Source organism: Diospyros lotus, chromosome 4 (genome assembly GCF_014633365.1).
Source record: "Diospyros lotus cultivar Yz01 chromosome 4, ASM1463336v1, whole genome shotgun sequence".
Lineage (NCBI taxonomy): Eukaryota > Viridiplantae > Streptophyta > Magnoliopsida > Ericales > Ebenaceae > Diospyros > Diospyros lotus.
Genome location: NC_068341.1, coordinates 14,576,842 through 14,600,868, shown reverse-complemented (window position 1 = coordinate 14,600,868; position 24,027 = coordinate 14,576,842). Strand labels below are relative to the sequence as shown.

Here is a 24,027-nt window from a genome sequence, read left to right as displayed (position 1 = left end):
TGGTAAGGTTACTCCTATGTAACTAGAAGAGCAAAGGTTCAAATTGTGGAACAACCTCTTTGCAAAAAACAAAATAATAAAAGCAAGGGGAGGCCTGGCACAAATACGACCCTCTCCCAACCCTTACAAACAGAGGAGTCTCATGCAGAGGATGCCCTTTTAACAACATTTTGCAAGATAAGAGATAATTCATATTGCTTCTATTGTAAATGCTTATCCAACAAAAGCAGCTTGACTTGTGCGAGAACAGTTAACCAGATTCTTCCAACTAATAAAGAAGATTGCAGCAACCGCCTTATGTCAAGAAAGTCTAAGGGAAAAGACAGGAAAGTTACAGACCACAAACAAAATAAATTGTAGCACTTACTAAAACATTGCGACATTCCTGATGAGGTGATCCAGCTGGAGGACAAGAAGAAGTCTCCCGAAAATCATGCTGTCTCAGAGTTCCATCTTCACTTGCACTCCATACAACATTGGGATTTCCAACTTCCACCTGCAACCAGTATACCAGGATCAACTGTTTTGTAAACCAAAAGAAAGAATTGTACTTCTACGATGTTAAAGATTTGTCTTAGAAATCAGGTTAGCTTGCTGATAAACCTCCACTAGAATAGTCCCCGTGCAAGAGAGAAAATCTTACGGCTAATTTTTTCACTCTCCTACTATGACACTGAAAAACTGCTGATGGACTAATCTCATATTCATCAGGTCCTCTACCCCTTAGACGAGACAGATTAAAAAGCCGAACCTACAAAACAGAACATTATTTAGTATATCAAAAATCACCAAACTATTCAACTGCAGTTTAATAGTATGACCATGTAAATGTTCAATCAACTATAAGCTTACTTCAGCGTCACCAGCACCAGATACCACAAACTCATCGGAAGTTTCAGGAACAAATTTTGTACAGAATATATTAGCAGAGTGCCCACTCTCAATTGAGTGCAAAAGCTGGCGAGTTGAATAGCTATATATGTTGACCTGACACAAACAGAAGCATTCAATAAAATTAAGCAACAAGCAGATGCACCTTACAAAATTTTTTGTTTTGTATATGTAATGGGCCACAGAACCAAATCATGAACAATGCAATATAACATTCAAGAGAAGAGCAGTTGTGCTTTTAAAATTCCCCCACAGAATTACCCACCAATTTAAAAAGCTGCTATATATAATGGCAGAATTCTATTAAAAGTTCCTCCACTTGTTAGGCTGCTAGACATGGCAGTTAATCACTCTCAAAACTTGGAAACACTAACCAAAAACCAATCACATAAACGTAAAACATAATAACTGCAGACGAGAAAAAAAGATACATGTTATTCAAAGACAGGCTTCAACACAGCACCCAACCAAACTAATATGAAATGTGAACAAAAAGTCTGCTGCTTATTTTTAAATAAAGCTTCTCTGCCTAAGCAGGTTGCTTCTTTTCTGGATACCTAAATGGTTGGATATATCAATAAACAAAAGGTACCTAGGAGACCTCTCAAGTACAAAAAGATTGCATCATGATGCTTATACTCAGGTAGTTTCTCAATCTTAGTAGCTCCAGTCACACAAACCACAACTTCAAGATGTATTTGTAAAGAACAAAGGTGAACCCAATGCACCAGGCTCCCACATTGGGTTCACCTTTGTATGTAGACTCACCTTTGCTTAGTAAAGAGGTTGTCTCCTAACATGAACCCGTAGCCTCCAAGTCATAATGGAGCAACCTTACTATTGCACGAGGGCTCACCTTCTTGTATTTGTAAAGAACAGTTTCAGAAATTTACTTACTCTAAAAAATAATAATTTAGTCCCAGACATCCTAATTTGGTTCCTCAAGGAGAGCCAAAGACAGGATAGTAGTGCAGTAAAGATGTTTAGATGACTCACTCAAATGTAATTCTTACACAATTAGCTAGCCTCAACCATGCACATGTGCTTAATATTTGAACAATAGCTAACCATCTAGACCAACTGCAGTCTGTGAAAGCCAATATGCATCCTACCGTAAAAGCTCCAGGAGCCCCAGACAAGGACACCCTCTTATCTCTCTGCCCATTGTTGGTGCAGAATCCAAGTGGCACAGTGGCCCGGTCAGGGTGCAGATGCATGACTGGTAGGTTCAAGGAAGAGGAGTCAGAAGAGTGATCAAATCTCATTCATCATCTGGTATTCACTGATTTCCCCTAATTCAGGAGATAAGACAGTGTTGAGCCTTTGACAGAAAATGGCCATCAACTAGCATGATTGCTTCCCAAATCTTGCTCAATCCTTCCTCATGAGTCTTCTTTCAACGGTGAAGTGGATTAGGAGTGACAGACGGGTTTCAATGGAAGATTAGCATGATGGAAAAGGCAATGGAGACTAAACGAGGCCAGTTAGCTCATTATGACACCATCAAACCTTAACTATATTTTGTGATCACTCACAACTCATCCTCACAACCTCAAATTTAGAGAAAGCTAGTAATGCAAGGTATCTGATGTACTAACAGTCAATGCTTCTAGTTTTATTTTTTATTTTTTTGTAGTACCCAAAAGGACTAGTTGTTATCCTACTTTTGTTCAATGCATCCTGAGCTCCTCGCATCCCATGTTATTATTCAACATTAACATTTTTTTCTCTGCTTCAATAATTCATCTTCAATAGAATTCCAGAACAATTATCCTTTTTCCCAACTGTAGTTCTTTTAACACATATGTAATGAACAGTACGGAGCAGAAAGTTACAAAGAACCCAGATGTGAAAATGCACATCAAGAACACAAATCCATTTGTAAGGAGTAATAAAAGGAGGCATTATACTCGTGTATCATCAGATCCAGATATCAGGAGTGTGCCTTTTGAGTTCCAAGCAACAGCATTTACACAACCAAGATGCCCCTGTGCACATAAATTAAACCTCAATATCATCAGGACCCAAAAATTACACAGATAGTGACATATATAAGCATAAATAAAGCAACAAAAAAAGGAAGTACACAAGAAAAGAAAGTTGTTCTCTCTTTGTATGAATATAAATTCTTCAGTTAGTCAGGCATAGCAGAAAAATCTTTAACACAAGAGAACTGTAAGTGAGTAGTATCTCATCATATCAAAACAAGGTCAAGTTTCAGTATGCTATGCTCCTAAGTTTCTGGGTCATCTAATTCTGAGGTCCAAGGGCACAATGATACAGTCAGATTTCATAATTTTAAATTCTTCTTCTGTTTGTTCAGCTAAAATAATATCTATAAACTAATATAGAGTGTGCAGTGCAGAAACAGAAGTAGTTTCCTAGTTTTGCTAAAAAAAATTGAGCATTTGTGCATAATTGCTTGTTGCATATCGTGTTAGACACAATGGACACCCTCCATAGTTCATATCCCCATTAAAGTCAAATGATAGATTATTCCATAAATTTAGGAGACGCTAGATAAGGTTGGATTATAGTTTGACTGAAGTCTAGAGAGAGATCACTAATTCAAATTCCAATTACTGGCATCAATCATTGGAAATGAGCATTCCTACGTGACCAGGCAATAACCAAGAGTAGGGAGCATAGCACATTGGAAACGGCTTTTATTCCAGACTCAAGTAATAAGGATTCACTTAATCTTAAACTGCTGCTATCCGTATCCACTACAGGACTAGAAACGTTGTGCAAAAACAGGCAGGTAATCCAAGGAAAGAAAGCAGGCAAAATAACTATTTGAAACCCCCAAATTCCATCTCTGGAGACAATTAAGAATTGTGACTAGAAACATTGTTCAAAAACAGGCAGGTATCCAAGGAAAGAAGGCAGGCAAATAACTATTTGAAACTCCAAATTCCATCTCTGGAGACAACTAAGAATTGTGAAAATACCAAACTAGTTTAAAATTACCAACTCATCAACTACTGAGAATTCATTTCTTCACCACAACTTCATGTGTTAAGAGAAGACTGAAAGAATAGAGCACTGAAAAAAGTTAATGGAATGATGGTTTAGTTTGGAAGAGGCCATAAAAGTACGAGGTATCGGACCAAAAAATCTGGTTGGGGCAAAGACATTTGATGTGATGATAAGATTTTTAGATTGCAGAATACTCCTTTACCAAAACTGTTCTGCGAGTCACATGACATGAGGCCTACTTCTCTAATTTTCCCCTTTCTTCTCAGGAACCATGCCTAAATTCTCAGCTGAACCAATAGCATTTGTTGAAATCAATGATAGATTTCCTTGTCCTTTTAGTTCTTTTCTGTGCAAATTTCAACTAAATTTCTTTTTGATGTCAGAGATTATTCAGTAAGAACGAACTGAGAACCTAGCCAAAAAAACAAAAGAAAAAGTATATCTAGAATAAATTAAAGGAGTTGGCATCAGAATTAAAGGTATAAAAGCACTAATAAGAAAATACATAAGTTTAAAAATAAAGAAAAAATTCACATAAGTAGAAAAAATATATATTAGGGAATTTGATATTCAATAAAGCTACAAAAACAATATAACAAGCCTTTATCTCACTATGTGGAGTTCAGCTACATGAATTATAGCTTCTCACTCATTTTTGTGGCCTTATCTCCGGTACGCCCCTTGTAATTCATATAATACCTAAGTGTGTCCCACAAAGTTTTCTTAATCTTCTTCTACCTCTCTTGCTAGATACTTGTTCTATTCCATCCACTCTCTTCATGCAAGTCTTTACGGTCTTCTTCTCACATGATTAAACGATTTTAATCATGTCTCACGCATCTTATCTTTAATAAGAGTCACTCTAATTTTATTACAAATAACCTCATTTCTAATTTTATTATTTTTTCATATGACCACATATCCATCATAACATCCTCAACTCTATTACACATGCACATGTTGATTCTTTATTGCCCAACAAAATCCAAAGTTTTGAAATGTTTTTAATCAAGTTTCAACAAAAAAATAACTTAATAGAAATTCAAAGGTTTTGGAATGTTTCTAAGCCTCATGTATTGCCTCAATTTTTGTGAAGGACCACTATTGGTTTTTCATGGATTAAGCTGTAAAAATATATGGGTAAGCTAATTATTTAGTGCGAAATAGAGAAGAGTGTGGGGAGCCTGGCCCTAGTGCAGATCCATCTGTGGTTGCATCAATACAACTACAAAGAACGATACAAAGCCTTCATCCTAGTAGGTGTGGGTGGCTAGATGGATTATATCTCACCAATCATCTATGTAGTTGCATCAGCGACAGTAATTAATCCACAAGAAAACACAAGAGCTGGGTACTATTAGAACCCCAAAATAATAATATAAGTTCTTGGCAAACTGCCATTTTTGGATTAACAAGGAACCCGTTTAACGGTACCAGCATGAACTGGAGTTGCAGTTACTTCCTGCTCCTAATCTACATTTATCTATTCAATGGACCACTTTTAAGCATGGTCTCAATCAAATAATTGTTGAGAGTAAAAATAATAATACCAAAAGATAAAGTTAACCCTCTATCTAACAGCTTAAGTTTTTAGATAAGATGACAATTAACAATTGAACATGGTATAAGGCCAAGCGAATGTCCTCATTTCAAGCCTTGCTGCCAACTCAATATTTAAATAGTTGCACATGTTTAAACCAGTTATGCATTAAAGTATGGCAACAACACGTAAGGAGGCATGTTGTGAGTAAAAATAAAAATATAGCAAGATAAAGTTGACTCTCTAAAGCTTATGCTTTTTGATGGATTGGTAGTTGACAATTTAACAATAACATCAAGTGGGAAAATAAAAAAATTAAAAAAACAAAAAACCTCAAGCACATGATCATACTAACCTCTAGTTTTCTTTCCTGGCAAAGCCTTCTTATCAACGATGACTGCATTTGCAAGCGGTGACCAGTGGCCTATGCATTAAGAACTTGTTAGAATAAGCACTCACTCAGCCAATAATTGTTTAACCAAGGCAATTACATTTTTAACCATAGCCGAAACAACTAAACACCAAAAGGTGCTAAAAACAAGACAAAAAGTACGTGATACATATGGATAAGATTCCAGAAAAGATAACAACTGAAAATTGGAGGAGATTAAGGAAAATTTAGCATGACATGAAAATTCGATAGACAAAAGTAGTCTAGAGCAAACTTTATCTAGTAAACATCAATGGAACTTCTTTCAAGCACAAATCATGTAATCATTCCATTCCTCTTTTCCTAGCAAGGAAGAATACCCATTATAAAATCTCAAAGAACTACAATGCTTTTGCACAACGTAACGAGGTCTTCATCAAACATTACTTCAAAGGCATGGCAGTCTTCTGAAAATGATATACAGAATTGAGAGAAAAAGAAGACAAGGAAAGAGAAATTGGAGGGAGAAGAACTAATCAAATCTATTAAGCTAGGGTTACAAGTATTTATACCAAAACACTTTAACTGCTATGAACAAGCTACCTATGCTAGTTACAAGGTATAACTAGTATATACAGCACACCTAAAACAAGATAATATAAATTCTCAACACTCCCCCTCAAGCAAGGGCATGCATATCATATGTCTAGCTCGGAAGAAATATACTCAATCCTCTAACCTTGAAGAGCCTTCGTAAACATGTCAACCAGCTGATCCATACTCCCAAAAAAATGCTATTGAAATCTCACTAAAAACCAATTTTTCTCGCACAAAGTGACGGTCTATTTCAATATGTTTCGTCCTTTCATGAAAGGAAAGATTAAAGGCAATATGAAAAGCGGTCTAACTGTCAAACATAAGCTGCATAGAACCTGAATCACCAAATTCCAGCTCCTTACGAAGTTGTTTCAACCAAACTAACTCACATGTAACTAATGCCATGGCTCTATACTCAGCTTCAACACTAGACTTAGAACCAACATGCTACTTTTTACAATTCCAAGAAGCCAGACTGCCTCCAACCAAAACACAATAGCAAGAAGTGAACTGTCTATCAAATGAACAGTTGTCCAATCAGCATCTCCATAACCAGTCATTTGTGTATGACCTTTATCCTCAAATAATAATCCTTTACTAGGTGAACTCTTAATATATCGCAAAATATGCACCAAAGCCTGCCAGTGAGCATCGCAAGAAGAATCCAAAAGTTGGCTAACCACACTAACAGCAAATGAAATATCTGGTCGAGTTATGTAAGTTAATTCAGCTTTCCAACAAGTCTCCTATAATGAGTTGGATCATCAATTTTTGGGTTTTTGCATGGAGATTTATGTCTAGAAGATGAAGAGTAGAACCTGCTAGAAGAATGAGTGCGATTGGATTTTTTCTAAGTTAGAGAGAGATAACTTAGGTGTTATATTATAAGGGATATTTTAGTCTTTGTGTAGGCTAAATGATAGGCTTTGTAATTAATGCCCCTATGGTTTATAAATAGGAGGGGAGGGCTAGGCAATCGAACATAACAAATCTGTCATTCATTGTGTCTCTGAATACAAGTGAGATTGTCGAGAGGGAGAAAAGGCTTAGAGAGAAAGTATGTCTTTGTAATCTCTTGTGTGAGGGCAATGAACTTGTGTGATAGAGAGTTAAGGGTTTCTTGTAATTTGTTTCTCTGGTTTCTAGTGGAATTTGCTCTCGGATCGGAGGTTGGATATAGGAATAATCATTGATCAGTTCGAACCAGGATAAATCTACACCTACTACTTGGTTTGGTTGTCTCTTACTTTGATTTCTTTTCTGTACTTTTCATTTCCAGTTTATATTTTTTGTTGTGGATGTTTCTCAGGTGAGGAGTGTTGAGAGATTGACAAACTAAGAGTATTGAATTGAGTTTCTAAGAGCTCCTAATCCTAACAGATTGGTATCAGAGGTAAGAACTCTTTCAAGAATTGCCAACAACCCTAGAAATCAATAGGATTCTTACCTGAAATGGCTTCAGCAGCCTCTGTTGCCCATTATGACATTGAGAAGTTTGATGGGTCAAATGATTTTGGACTTTGGAGAATGAAAATGAGAGCTTTGTTGGGTAATTTAGGATTAGAAGAGACTCTCAATGGAGAGTCAAAGATGCCGGATGATTATTCTAAAGAAAAGAAGAAAGAAATCATTAAGAAGGCATACAATACCCTAATTCTAAGTTTAGGAGACAAAGTACTTAGAGAAGTTTCGAAAATGGAAACTGCAGCAGAGTTATGGCTTAGGCTAGAGAGTTTGTATATGACAAAATCCCTATCTAGTAGGCTGTTCTTGAAGGCAAATTTTTTTACCTTTAAGATGCAAGAAGGGCAGAAATTGCATAGTCACATAAATGAGTTTAATAAGTTGTCTTGACTTAAAAAATATAGATGTGAACTATGATGATGAAGATAAAGCCCTTGTGTTATTACATTCCTTACCTAAGTCATATGAAACTTTTGTGGATATCCTTAAGCATGGTAGGGATACACTGACCTTAGAAGATGTTATAGGAGCATTGAATTCTAAGGAGTTACAACAGAAAATAGAGGGAAAGACTGCTGGAGATGTCCTAACTGAAAAGAGAGAGTTTAAACCAAAGGGGAAGTCTAGGTCCAAGTCTAAGAATGGCAAGAAACTGTTTAAATGTTAACATTGCCATGAAGAGGGACATATTAAGAAATTCTGCCCTAAAAGAAAGAAAGAATTTAAAGAGAAATCAAATTCTGGAATTTCATCTTCCTTATGTGAATATGATTATGATAGTGCAGATGCATTGGTTGCATCTTGCCTAGAAGATAAAGATTTGTGGGTTTTAGACTCAGGTTGTTCTTTTCACATGACATCCCATAGAGAATGGTTTTTAAACTATCAAGATATAGGTGGTGGAAAGGTGATGTTAGGGGACAACCATGAGTGTATCATAAAAGGGATAGGAGACATAAAATTAAGAATGCATGATGGTTTGGTAAAGATTTTAAAATCTGTTAGATATGTTCCAGATTTAAAAAGGAACTTAATATCCCTAGGAGAATTGGATAAAAGTGGTCATTCCTATAAAGGGCATGGTGGAGTTTTGAGGGTATCAAAGGGATCCCTTATATGCATGAAAGCTTCCCTTCACAATGGTATATATGTGCTGGAATCAACCACTTTAAATGGTGAGGCAGCTATAGGTGAAAATAAAACCTATGATCAAACTAAATTGTGGCACTATAGGATGGCTCACATTAGTGAGCAGGGACTTAGAGAACTGTCCAAATAAGGTATCCTAGGGGCTGAAAATTTTAACAGATTTAGACCAAAGTGAAACATGTATTTTTGGTAAGTCTTCCAAGGTAAAATTCCCTAAGAAAGCAAATCACGTATCTAAAGCCCTTTTAGAATATATTCATTCTGATTTATGGGGCCCTAGTCAATCTTTAACACATGGTGAGGCAAGATATTTTTTGTCAATCATAGATGACTTCTCTAGGATGGTTTGGATATGTGTAATTAAATCAAAAGATGAAACTTTTGAAGTATTTAAATCCTGGAAAACCTTAATAGAGAATCAAAAAGGTATGAAAATCAAGATTATTAGAACAGATAATGGTCTTGAGTTTTGTAACAAAGAATTTTCCCAAATGTGTAAAGAAAGTGGCATCCTTAGACACCTAACAATTCCCAGAAACCCCAAGCAAAATGGCCTAACTGAGAGAATGAATAGGACCCTTTTAGAAAGGGTGAGATGCATGTTAATCCATGCTAGGTTATCCAAATCATTTCAGGGAGAAGCTGTTACAACAGCTGCCTATGTAATTAATAGGTCACCTTCAGCTGCAATAGGGTTTAAAACACCCTATGAAATGTGGCATGGCCATAAGCCAAGCTTAGAGCATCTAAGGGTATTTGGCTGCATTGCTTATACACATGTTAAGCAAGGGAAATTGGAGCCTAGAGCCAAGAGGTGTCCGTTCATAGGTTATCCAAATGGGGTAAAGGGATATAAGTTATGGGCCTTAGAAGAAGGATTGCCAAGGACTTTGGTTAGTAGGGATGTGACCTTCAGTGAGGATTCTTTCTTAAAGGATGATAAGGTAGGTATTCAAAAGGATAGGATAGTGAAAGGGAAGGCTGTTGAGATGGAACAGCAAGTCCAGGATGCTGCCATGGAAAATCCCATGGATTTGGCAGCTGATCAGCACACTGGCAGTGCTGATTATCCTATGCAAATGGACCAGCATGATGCTGATCCTGATTCCCCTACCTTAGAGAGTTTTCAGCAGAGTGGCAATGATGATCCCTCAAGTTCTGAGAGATTCCAGCCTTCTGGAAGTGCTGGATCATCAGGTTTGGATAGTTCCCCTAGTGTAGGTAGGTACAATGTGGCAAGGGATAGGCAAAGGAGCTATAAGATATGGATACTCTGATTTAGTCTCATATGCTTTGTTAAGTGTAGAAGAGACAGCTGGTGATGAACCTCTTACATATGAAGAGGCAATGAGATCAAAGGATTCCAAGTTATGGTTGGATGCAATGAGATCGGAAATGGATTCTCTAAATGACAATAAAACTTGGGTTTTGGTTGATAGACCTTTAGATAAAAGGGTGGTAGGCTGTAAGTGACTCTTTAAGATTAAAGAGGGGCAGGTAAGGAGCAAAAACCTAGGTATAAAACTAGGTTAGTAGCAAGGGGATTCACCCAAGTGGTTGAGGTAGATTTTAATGAGGTTTTCTCACTGGTAGTGAGACATACCTCTATTAGAATCTTGCTTGCAATGACTGCCCATTTGGACTTAAATCTAGAGCAAATGGATGTGACCACCGCATTCCTTCATGGTGAGTTAGAAGAGGACATTCTAATGGATCAACCCAAGGGATTTAAGGTTAGAGGTAAGAAGGAGCAAAAATGCTTGCTAAAGAAGTCCTTATATGGACTTAAGCAATCCCCTAGACAATGGTATCGAAAATTTGACACATTCATGATCAACCAAGGCTTCAAGAGAAGTGCCTTTGATTGTTGTGTCTATGTCAAGCATATTTCATCTAAAATTGCTATCAATCTCCTTCTTCATTTGAATGACATGCTGATTGTTAGTCAATCAGATGAGGAAATTCATAAGTTAAAGTTGCAATTAAATTTAGATTTTGAGATGAAGGAGCTAGAAGAAGCAAGAAAGATTTTAGGGATGGATATAGAAAGAAATAGACAAAAGAGGTTAATCGAGTTATCTCAAAAAGCATACCTAGAGAAATTGATTAAGAGATTTCAAATGCATGATGCAAAGGAGGTAAATGTTCCTTTTGCACAACACTTTAAGCTATCCCACAACCAATCACCTAGTGATAAGGAGAGTATAAGAGAAATGAGCAAGATACCCTAGTCTAGTGTTGTAGGTAACCTCATATACTATATGGTGTGTACTAGGCCGGATTTAGCCCATTCTATGAGTATTGCTAGCTAGTTTATGGCTAATCCGAGTAAGGAACATTGGGTTTCAATTAAATGGGTATTTAGGTACCTTAAAGGATCAATAAACATGGTTTTAGTGTATGGTGGAGCTTGTGAAAAATATGAGCCTAATATACTAGGATTCACTGATGTTGACTATGCAGCAGACCTAGATAGAAGGAGGTCATCTACCGGTTATGTATTTAAGCTATAGAATTCTACCATAAGCTGGAAAACAAATTTACAATCGGTAGTGACTCTCTCAACCACAGAGGCTGAGTGCATAGCGGTTACAAAAGCTATGAAGGAGAGCCTATGGTTGAGAGGTTTAGTAAGTGAACTTCTAGGGAGAAAGGTTAAGGCAATCTTAAATTGTGATAGCCAAAGTGCTATTCACTTAGCTAAAAATCAAGCACATCATGAAAGAACTAAACATATTGATATTAGGTATTACTTTATCAGAGAAGTACTTGATAGGAAGGAAATAGATTTGATAAAGATAGCAGGAGAAGATAATGTTGCAGATATGTTTACTAAAACAGTACCAATGTCAATGTCAAAATTTCATCATTGTTTGAGGCTCTTACACATTTATATTTGTGAATGATTAGTTTGTTTTGCAGATCCAAGAAGAGAGCAATTGGTGGAGCCGAATTCTAGAAGATAATCATGCAAAAATGGTGGAGATTTGTTGGGTTTTTGCATGGAGATTTCTGTCTAGAAGAAGAAGAGTAGAACCTGTTAGAAGAATGAGTGCGACTGGATTTTTTCTAAGTTAGAGAGAGATAACTTAGGTGTTATATTATAAGGTGTTATTGTTTTGCCCGAAGTAATAGTATGCTAGAATTCTAGAAGAAATCAGGAAGGAATAGAGATGATCGATGGCAATTAGTTTACATGATCTAAATGTAACTAATTGTAATTAATAAGGCTAGTTTAGACTTTATGTGAGTTAGTTATTTCCCTTAGGTAGTTCCGCCTCTCTAGTTTATAAATAGAAGGGTGCGGAGATTAGATAAATCACCAATCAGTTTTCATTCCATCCCCTTGTGTTCGAGTGCAATGAGAAGCGAGAAAGAGAGCTACGATAATATAGTTCTTGTTGTCTTCGTCTAGAGGATTGTATTCGAGAGGCAAGTGGAGGCGAGTGAGGGATATTCTTGTACTGATTTCATACGTTCTTAGTGGATTGGTCTCTTCTTGGATTGCTGGATGTAGTGCCATGTAAATGGCATGAACCAGGGTAAATCGCGTGTTCTGCTGTCTGGTTTGCATTTCTATGCTTTTTCAATTCTGTCTTTTAATTGTTTACTTTTTGTTTTAATCGTGATTGGTTTCGGTGAGATTATTGAGTGATTTTCGGATCATTTTAGCACTCGGTTTCAACAATCTGATATCAGAGCTTTAGGTTACTCAATCAAGAAACCCATAGAATCTTTAGAAACCTATAGAACAGTTGTCTACTATGGCTTCCGCAGCCCCTGCGACATTGAAAAATTTGATGGCACTAACGATTTTGGACTTTGAAGGATTAAGATGAAAGCCTTGATGGGAAATTTAGGGTTGAAAGAAGCCTTAGAACCCTAAAAACACTTCCCAGAAACCGCTACTAACGAGCAAAGGTTAGAAGCAAATAATCGAAGGCAAGAAATTTGTGAAAAAGCTTTCAACACCCTAATCTTGAGTCTAGGAGACAAAGTCCTAAGAGAAGTGTCCAAAATGGAAACTGCCGAGGATCTGTGGGCCAAATTAGAAAGCTTGTATATGACTAAGTCTCTTTCAAGTAGGTTATATTTGAAAGCTAAGTTTTTTACTTTCAAAATGCAAGAAGGGCAAAAGCTTCAAAATCATATTGATGATTTTAACAAATTGTCTTGATTTGGAAAACTTAAGTATATCATATGAAGAGGAGGATAAGGCCCTAATTTTGTTGCATTCATTGCTTAAGTCATATGAGCATTTTGTAGTCATTCTAAAGCATAGAAGAGATACCATATCTTTAGAGGATGTTATAGGTGCCCTTAATTCTAAAGAATTACAACAGAAAGTAGAATCAAAGAAAACTGTTGGTGATGCCCTTTCAACTAGGTATAGATCCGAAATGAAAGACTCTTAAGGCTAAAGGAAAGTCTAGATTGAAGTCTAGAAATGGCAAGAAAACTTTTAGATGTTTTCATTGCCATAAGGAAGGACATATAAAGAAAAACTGCCCTAAAAGAAAGTAAGATTTTTCTGATAAAAGTAAATCAAAATTTTCAAACTCAACTTGTGAGTTAGACTATGATAGTTTGGATGTTCTTGTGGTCTCAAGACATTCGGATGAAGTGGTATGGTTCTTAGATTCTGGGTGTTCTTTCCATATGTCACCTCACATAGAATGGTTCTTGAATTATAAAGACATGAGTGGGGGGAAGGTTTTACTCGGAAATAACCAAGAGTGTGGTATAAAGGGGATTGGGGATATTAAGCTTAAGATGTTCGATGGGTTAGATAAGACCTTGTCATCTGTAAGGTATGTACCAGAACTTAAAAGAAATCTGATCTCCTTAGGAGAGCTAGCTAAGAATGGCTACAGTTATAGTGGTTGTGGGGATATTCTCAAGGTAGCTAGAGAATCTCTTGTATGTATGAAGGCAGTCCTTAAAAATGGAATCTTTGTTATGATAGCTTCCACAGTTTGTGGAGATGTAGCTGTAGGGGAAGAAAAGACCTACGAGCACACAAAGCTATGGCATTTTAGGATGGCTCATATTAGTATCCAAGGACTTAGGGAGCTAGTTAGCCAAGGAATCTTATGCTCCGGAAAGGTAACAGATTTAGATACATGTGAATCCTGCATCTATGGAAAATCTATGAAAGTGAAATTCCCTAAGAAGGCACTTCATACCACTAAAGGCCCACTAGAATATGTCCATTCAGACTTATGGGACCCTAGTCAAACTCCAACTCATGGTGGAGCTAGGTATCTTCTTTCTATTATAGATGACTACTCTAGAATGGTTTGGGTCTTTGTTTTAAAATCAAAAGATAACACCTTTGATGCATTCAAGACCTGGAAAACTATGATTGAAAACCAAAAGGGTGAAAAATTAAAGCTCATTAGGACTAATAATGGCTTAGAATTTTATAACAAGTACTTCACCCAAATCTCAATTGTGTAATGAGAGTGGCATCCTAAGACACCTCACTGCCCCTGGTAATCCCAAACAAAACGGCTTGGCCAAGCGCATGGACAGGACCCTTCTTGAAAAGGTAAGATGTATGTTGTTTCATGCTAAGCTTCCAAAAACATTTTGGGGAGAAGCTGCTATTACAACAACCTATTTAATAAACAGGTCACCCTCATCAACCTTAGACTTCAAGACACCATATAAAATGTGGTATAATCATAAGCCAAACCTAGATCACCTTAGGGTGTTTGGGTGTATAGCTTATGCACATGTAAAACAAGGTAAATTAGAACCTAGGGCTAAGAAGTGTGTGTTTATTGGTTATCCGGGTTAAGGGGTATAAGTTGTGGAATTTAGAAAAAGAAATGACTAGAACCATGATAAGTAGAGATGGAACCTTTGATGAAAATTCATTTATCAATCTAGAAAAGAAAAATGAAGAAAGGGAAGGGAAGGCCAAAGCTGTAAATTTTGAACAACAGCAACAGGATGATGTTACTGTATTCAATTCTCCCTTAGAACCTATCCAGGACCATTCAAGTGCTAGTGAAAGATCCTCAAACCAAGATAGTCTCGATAGATCTATAAAAATTTGGGATTCATCAAGTTATGATGAAGATCAGCACATGGACAGTGCTGGTTCATCTAGTACAACAGGAGATTGTCATGAACCAAGGGTTCATAACGGGCTGAAATTGGCAATCGGGAGGATCCGATTGAATTAAGGTCAAGAACAGAATGTATAGAGGGAAAATTGAAGAAGAATGGGGGAGAAATTAAAGAGAATTGAGGGAGAGCAAAAGAGAGAAATGAGAGGGAGATTTGAGAGAATTCTTAGAGAGAGAATGAGAGTTTCATTAACAATTCAAGCATAAAACTCTCCTCTTACAATTGGCCTTTTTATAGGCATAACTAGATGCTTAACTAATTTCTAACAATATCCTAATAGCATCCATGTGCTTCTAACAACTTGTAAAATATCCCTAACTAACTATTATACCCTATTACAATAATGCCCCTTTATTGCTCCTAATTTTTTTATATCTAAAAGCATAATAAACTATCTGTTGGGGCGTAATCCACATAGAAGTCTAGAATTCATGTAACCGACCCCACATAGTAGGATAAAAGTTGGATATGTTGTTGTTGTTGTAATAGCATAATAAACTACCAAAACTATATTCCAAACTCATAAATATAGATTTAAAATTCATAATCCAAGATTCCAAATAAGTTAGTCTAATCTAATTAGCAACCAACTCACAAGTCATCAATCATTTCAAATTCAAACACCAAAACAAGTATTTAAGAATTAAGATTCATAGAAAAACTCAATACAAAGACTATAGCTATGAAATAAATAAACAAAAAAATGTAAATCAAACTCTCATTCCTTTGGCTTCTTCATCTTTAGCCCTAGGAGCATCATCAATATCATCTGCAAAAACCACACCCCCTCCAAGTCTTATTCATCAAGAGAAAGATTAGCTACTTTCAGCATTCAAATATCCTCAAATGAGTCAAAAGAATCTCCAGCTATATCCCACATCTTCACCCAAGAACGTAGGCCAAGTGCCCCCACAGGGGACACACCCATCTCCATTGGAAATATTTATATAAGAAAATCAGACATGCCACATGGGCGTGTCCAATGTGTATCACCGGCAACACTGGCACAACAGCCCTAGGGGCGTGTCCTTGCTTTGGAGTTTGGAACCAGATAGGTAAGTGCATTTTCTGATTATGAAAAGTACATACACATCTTATCATCCCATTTGGCAGACAAAATTGGTGTATAATTTTGTTGCAATACGTTTAGTTAAATAAACTAAAAATCGCAACTATAAAATGAGTAGGTAAATTAAAACCCCGCTGAATTCGAACCAGAATCATTCTATCAGAAAACCAGTTCAGGACGACAACATTAAACAAAAAAGTAACCACAAAATCACTGCCCACAGTGAAACAACCATATAGCAAAACCAAAAGAAAAATTATCAGGCTTCTATGCTTCAATCAGAATCATCACCTCATTGCAAATTCTAGTCATGAAGCAGAGCTTCAAGGTTGAACAGAAAAGAAAACAAGATGAAAAAGACCTTGGGATTCGAATGTTATTGAAAAACAGAAAACGTAACAGACTACAACTAAGGACTTGAATGTCCTTATGTACAACCGAATTTAAACTACCGCCTATCAGCACAATATAACTAATAACCAATCACAGCAGTACATAAAGAATAACAATTAGAACAAAACATAAACTACTCTTCCACATTCCCCCTCAAATTAGGCTCCCTTGGTAGCACCAAGCCAGCAGAGCCAATTGCAGTTGCTGAAGATAACACTTTAGAATCAGACTGAGAGGGACTCATAGGTGACTGCTGAAGCCTTAGCTTGTTACACAGAAAAACTAACCGATTTCTTGATAAACCCTTTGTAAAAATATCAGCCACCTGATGAAGAGTAGGTACATATCTAACATCAATATCTCCACTTTCAATCTTCTCATGGACAAAATGCATATCAATCTCAATATGCTTTGTCCTAGAATGAAAAACCGGGTTCTCAACCATACTTTTAGCTGCCAGGTTGTCACACCACAAGATAGGAGTCTTCTCACAAGGGGGAACCCAAATTCTGACAACAAGGACTTCAACCACAAGATCTCGATAACTCCTTGGGCCACTGCTCGGTATTCTGCTTCCCCTACAGACCGAGCCACTACTGATTGCTTTCTGGAACTCCAGACCAGCAAGTTACAGCCAAGAAACACACACAATCCACTGGTAGATTTTCGAGTTACCTTACACCCGGCATGATCAGCATCTATGAATACATTGAGACCCATATACTGAGGAGAAGGTGTAAATACCAGCCCTAAATGAGTAGTGCCCTTAAGATATCTCAACAACCTTTTGCAAGCTTGCCAGTGTTGAACTTTAGGAGCTGAAAGAAATTGACTGAGTTTATTTACTATGAATGCAATATCTGGCCAAGTATAGTGTGAAGACATTTGTTTTAGATTAGTTTATGTAGTTAGTTTTTTCCTTGTTGATAAATTTGTTAGCATTTTTTATTCTAATGTAATAGGTGTTTGTTAGTTTGTTTTAAAGCTGACCAGAAGGGATTTATTTCGGTCAGGGTGGGTAGTTGGTTGTAACTGTCCTGCCCGCCTCTATGATCTATAAATAGGGGTTGGGAGGGGCTCAGAAATAGCATGGAAACATTGGGTTGTCTTGAGAGAGTTGAGCGAGAATGTGCTAGGCCGAGAGGAGGGTTGATTTGTATTTTCTCTTGGGGTGTTCTTCTCTGTTTAGTCTAGGGTTTTAGACTGAGGGAAAGAGAGGTATTTCCTAGTGCATGTAATCGCTGTAAGAATTCAAGATAGTGGAGTTTTCATGAGCCCAAGGCAGTCTGGATGTAGATCTCATTTATAAAACTGAACCAGGATAAAATCTTGTGTCTCTTGTGTGGATTGTTGCTGTTTTGTGTTCCTGTTTTATTGTGTTCATGTTTTATTGTGCTTTCTGTTGAGTGTTGTGTATCTTGATATTTGGGGTATAATCAGTGAGTTCTTGGAGAGATAGTTTGTTGTGTGTGTGGCAGTCTTTAGAACAACATATAGGTCAAATATTGGAGATAGCCGATTATGGTTCGATAAAATGAAGGCTCAAAAAAGAGAACACCTTCATCAGTCAAAGATAGACCCGAAGTCGTAGGAGTTGGACAGGATTTACAATTGTCCATTGCTACTTTCTTTAACAGATCCATGGTGTACTTAGATTGGGTGAGATAAAGACCAGTGGAGTTTCTATAGACTTAAAACCCAAGAAAATAGTTAATCGAACCAAGAGTTTTCAGTGCAAAAGTCTTGTCCAAGTCACTAATACAAGCTTGAAGAGCCAAGGTGTCCGAACCAGTCACCAAAATATCATCAACATAGACTAGAACAAACAACACATAACAAGATGTTCTTTTAATGAAAAAAGAAGCATCAAAAACAGCCTTCTAAAAACCCCACTGCTGTAAGGCTCCCTTAAGCTTATTATACCAAGCACGAGGAGCTTAGCAAAGTCCATACAAAGACTTTTTCAACTGACAAACATGAGTGGGAAAATCAGAACTTACAAATCCCTCCGGCTGCTTCATAAAAACAGCCTCATCAAGGTCACCATTCAAAAATACATTGTTAACGTCAACTTGTTGAATATCCCACCCAAATGTAACTACCAAAGAGAACAAAACCCGAATAGTAGGAGCCTTAACTACCGAACTAAAGGTCTCACTATAATCAACACCAGGGTTTTGAAAGAAACCTTTGGCAACCAACCGAACCTTATGTTTTAAAACTGAGCCATCAGAATTATATTTCACCCGAAACACCCATTTGCAATCAATTAGATTCATATCAAAAGAAAATGGAACCAAATCCCATGTATGATTGCGTTGAAGTGTAATATATTCGTCATTCATAGCGCTAACGCATTTAGGATCTAAGAAAGCCTCTTGAACTAAATTAGGCTCTGAGGTACTTACAAAAGCAGATGGAGAGGAAACAACAGAGAGATGTTTGGACTTGGACCGGGTGATCATAGGGTGAATGGACAAAACAGGAGCAGGCTTAGAGGTAGAAAATTGAGGACGATCAGGTTGAGTAGACCTCAAACACTCTTGAGATCTAGAAGAGGGTTGAGCAGAAGAATTAGGTGGAACAACAGAGGACAAAGGAGAGGACGGTGCTGCTTGAGGAGATATGAAAGAGGAAGAACTGACCAAAAAAGGAGAGATGGAATGAAGAGTAGAAGTAGATTGACCAAAACAAACATTCGAGTCAGAAGATGCAGAGGTACAATTTGAGGAGAAATTCCACAATGCAGAATATGGAAACTCCTCTGAATTAAACTTGACATGACGAGAAATATAGACCCTCCTTGAGGGGTGTAAACACTTGAAACCAACATGAACATGACTATAACTTAGAAAAACACACTTGGTTGAATGAAACTAAAATTTATGTCTGTTATAGGGTCGAAGGAAAGGAAAACATGCACAGCCAAATGGTTGTAATTGCATATAATCAGGCTCTTTATGATAAAAAACTGAGAATGGGGACTGAAAGTTTAAGGTAGAAGCGGGCAAATGATTAATGATATGAACAGCTGTGGTAAAAGCCTCTACCCAAAATTTTAAGGGCATTTGAGCATGAGCTAATAAGGTAAGACCCATTTCAACTATGTGACGATGTTTACGCTAAGCCATACCATTCTGTTAGTGTGTATGAGGACAAGTGAATCTTAGTTGAATGCCACAAGCGGTAAGATAAGATAGGAAGGCTTTGAACTCACTTCCATTGTCAGTTTGAAAAGCCTTGAGTTTGGCATTATATTGGAGTTCAGCAAGCTTGTGAAAGGTTTTAAAAATGGCTAAGGCATCAGATTTTAATTTCAAAGGATATAGCCATGTGTATCGAGTACATGCATCAACAAAAACAATACAGTATCGAAACCCCTCAGTGGAGAGCATTGGTGCTAGTCCCCATAGATTGGAATAAACAAGTTCTAAGGGAGCTTTGGCTGCAATTATGCAATCATCAAAGGGAAGTTGATGCATTTTGCCAACCTTGCAGGAATCACAAAAGAATATATTTGATCTTGAACAAGAAAAACCAATTTTATTCAATACAAGTCGAAGAACATTCAAAGACGGATGCCCTAATTTGGCATGCCACTGCTGACAAATTTTAGAAACATAGGAAGCAACAAGAAAAGAGGACTCAGTAGACGAAACTGGTCCATTACATTTACTTGAAAAAGAACTATCTAACGAGGCAAAAGCAGCTTGAAATCTTTTTGACAAGGAAGCTGCTAATGTTTTGGACTGAGAAACAAAATTTGGCACCAATTTTGAACTAGCAGAACCAAAAACTGGATTAAGAGACGATACAGTCCATCTTTAAGAATCCCTCAAAGCAGCACACAACCGGACACCTTGTCCTTAACAAAACAAGAGTCTGCATGAAACTCAGTAACCAAATTATGATCTTTAGTCAGACACTGAGAAGATTCTATTCCATAGAAGGAACATGCAACACATTAGGTAGAGACAAGAAAGTTTGAGGAGAAGTTTGTGTGCATAGGTGACTAGAGCCAATATGAGTGATGGATAACTTCTTACCATTACCGACGGCAACTCTATCACTATCGCCATAAGGAGAATGTATTGACAAGTTGTTCAGGTTTGAGGTAATATGATTTGTGGCACCGGAGTCCACAATCCACGAGGTGTCACCATGAGGAGATGATACAGGAGAGCAATGATTAGCAGAAAAGGACGAGGTGTCTGAAGGTGGAGCCGGAGGCAAGTTAACATAGTAAGGTGGAGGCAAGTTGCCATAGAAAGCCTTAGAACTATCAGCTAAGCAGGCTTCATTAGAGCCAATGGGATGCGCTACGAATGACTGCAGATTATTTACCAAAGAACCACTGCCTCTACCAAACTGAGGACCAAAATTTGGATTAGAAGGTGTCAAAGAGAATGATGTGCTCCTCTGAAAGTTCCGATCAAAACGATGATAACAGCGATCAGCCAAATGACCAGGCCGTCCACAAAGCTGACAGTACATTTTACGGCCAGAGAAACGACCACGTCCACGTCCTCTACAATTTCCACCTCTAAAAGGCACACCTCTAGAACCAACACCACCTCTAGACACTCCGGAATCATCCTTTGTCCATTGTGAGGTCAAATTAACACTGGCAGACCCAATGTTATAAATAGAAGAAACACTAGAAGTGTTCTTCGCAGCAAGCCTCTATTCATGCATCAATAGAAGATATTAAACTTTATCAATATCAATATCATCCATCTGGTATGTAACTAGACTTACGACAGTCTCAAAACCACTATCCAAACCATGTAGAATGGCCATCAATAATTATCTATCATTCAGCGGTTCTCCAATAGCAGCTAGGGCGTGTCCAATACTTTTAAGTTTCAAAATATACTCATTAACAGACAGATCATTCTTCTTCATAAACCTTAACTGTTGCTTTAATTGAAATGATTTTGCAACAGTTTGTTGTAAGTATAAATTTTCAAGCACACTCCAAACTTCAGAAGAAGACTCACAATGAATAACTTGTGCTAAAACATCCTTCTCTATAGTTGAAAATAGCCAACCTAAGAGAAGTTGATATGACCTGATCCAACTAAGATAATCAGGATTGATCACCTGAGCATCGCGATCTGGATTCTCTGGATCGCAAATGTACTGTGCAAGTGTTGGAGACTTATTGATGTATTGCTACAAGTTAAACGCCCTAATTGTCACTGAAATCTGAGCTTTCCAGAACAAATAATTGCTGGTATCCAATTTAATCAGAACAAAACTAAAAGCCTTCGCTACCGCTGTAAAATCTGACTGTGAAGCCGACAACACTGCGGAATTGGAGCGAGGCAACGGAGAGGAGCTAACAGTGTGAGAAGAAGCCATCGACGCAAGTCAATTAGGCTCTAATATCATGAAGCGAAAGCTTCAAGGTTGAACAGAAAAGAAAACAAGATGAAAAAGACCTCGGGATTCGAATTTTATTGAAAAACAGAAAATGTAACAGACTACAACTAAGGATTTGAATGTCCTTATATACAACCGAATTTAAACTACCGCCTATCAGCACAATATAACTAATAACCAATCACAACAGTAAATAAAGAATAACAATCAGAACAAAACATAAACTACTCTTCCACAATGGCCTACTTCAGACTTAACCGGATACTCTTAATCGTGTAGTAATTTCTATTAATTTCAATCCACATACTGAAGTCCATTTCTAATTAAAAAAGCCAACCACAAATTCAACCACATAACGGAGTTGTTGAGTGAAACAAAAATGTCAATCGGAACATAAGAAATGAATTTGAAATTCAAGCGAGGTTAAGGGAGAACGAATTGGCGTACATGGCGGACATCGAGAGTACGCTTCTCGATCATTTCGGTGATGTTGCCGTCGTGGAAGCCGACCGACTCCATATTGCTGAAGCTTCCAGAAACCAATGGCGAATCTATGAGCTCCGAAACCCTAAGCGTCGACTGGTTCGCGACACTGGTCTCTCTTGATTTCGAAGCTGGAATTCGTTCTGGAAAGACAGTCGGTTAGTTCAATCGGGACGCCCCCTTTGCGTTGCGAAATTAAAAACCGGAGAAATTTTTAAATAATTATACTTTTTAATATTTTTAAATAATATTATTATTTTTAAAAATTATTAAAAGAAATATTACTACTTTTAAATAATTTAACATCATACAATAAATAAGTCGACGGATGAGACTAGTTGGGTGAGCAAAATTTTTTATTAGAACTAGTAAATTTTAACAAAATTCACTACCTATAATAATTAGTTAACTCACATAAAATATATTATCACAGATTGTGAGTTCTGTGAAAACTCACTATCTACGTTAACAAGTTATTTAAAATTAATTTAAGATTTATGTAAAAAAATTAAGAAATTAAAAATTTGATCAAATTTAAACTCACTACATAATAAAAAGTTCTAAATTTATCCAATCCAATAACATTATGTACATATAACCCAAATATTTATATAAATATTATATTCAATCAACAACCCTCACAATATCTAAAATGTCAAAATCATATGTACAAAATAAAATCACAAGCATGTAAATGAAAATCAATGTTAAAGCATCATATGTACACAAAGAATATCATATGTACAAAAAACCCCTAAATCGAATAACATTATCTAAAATTGAATAGAATTGTAGACAAACAATCAACCCCTAGGCACATAGAAACAAATGCATGTAGGTTTTGTTTTTTTGTCTATATCTATCAAGGCTCATTTTCCACAACTAGATGATCCGCAGCTACAACCTACTCTTACACTCGATATTCCTGCTCCACCACCTACGATTTACACTTGTACACCTACAATAATGCCCTCAAAGGTGGTCTCGGTGAGAATTGTAATGGCGATGTTAAGCACAGCATGTGTTATGAAAACTGCATCTAACTTCTCATGATTTTCATTAATCGTAGCACTATAACAATTGTAAGGGTCACCAACCATGCATGCTAATCACCCCATATGCCTTACTTGTCTACAAATTTTGCTTTTAACTTCCATGGGCATTGTCAAACAATTTACATATTTAACATACCACAACTTAGTACTTGAATATACGATGACATGTGCATGACAATCATGAATTGATTAATGATTCATGTAATACATAAGTTCATATTTGTTCTTGAATTATAAACCCCTTTCAAGCAATCCACTTGGACGAGTTTGGATATAGTATTTGTATGATTAGTCATATGACAATGTGTGAAATTTAAAATTTTTACATCAAAGATGTATAACGAAGTTCTACACAAACTATATGCAACTTAGGTATTTAAGCAACGCAATATTACATTATATGCAATACAATAAAAGCGTATCTAAAAGCTTGATGTTAGGTGAGTGTAGAAACTATTTCTACATTGACACCATATCCTCCTTAAATTGTGGAAGGCTTAGTTTGTCCACACCT

General features: G+C 36.9%; 1 protein-coding gene across 2 annotated transcripts in view; it reads right to left on the bottom strand.

The window, feature by feature from the left end:
- The window catches only part of LOC127800711 (protein ALTERED SEED GERMINATION 2), an 85,647-nt gene extending 63,009 nt beyond the window's left edge, over nt 1-22,638 (bottom strand). For both annotated transcript variants that reach the window (XR_008022836.1, XM_052335488.1), the window contains exons 1-6: nt 22,423-22,638; nt 5,766-5,834; nt 2,802-2,879; nt 853-987; nt 644-751; nt 368-496 (exon numbers count right to left, since the gene is read on the bottom strand). Coding sequence is in view for 1 of the 2 variants with exons in the window: in XM_052335488.1 (XP_052191448.1) it covers nt 368-496; nt 644-751; nt 853-987; nt 2,802-2,879; nt 5,766-5,834; nt 22,423-22,494 (591 nt within the window). In the remaining variant the exon portion in view is untranslated. The remainder of the gene's footprint in view (nt 1-367; nt 497-643; nt 752-852; nt 988-2,801; nt 2,880-5,765; nt 5,835-22,422) is intronic.
- Between the last annotated feature and the right edge of the window lie 1,389 nt (nt 22,639-24,027).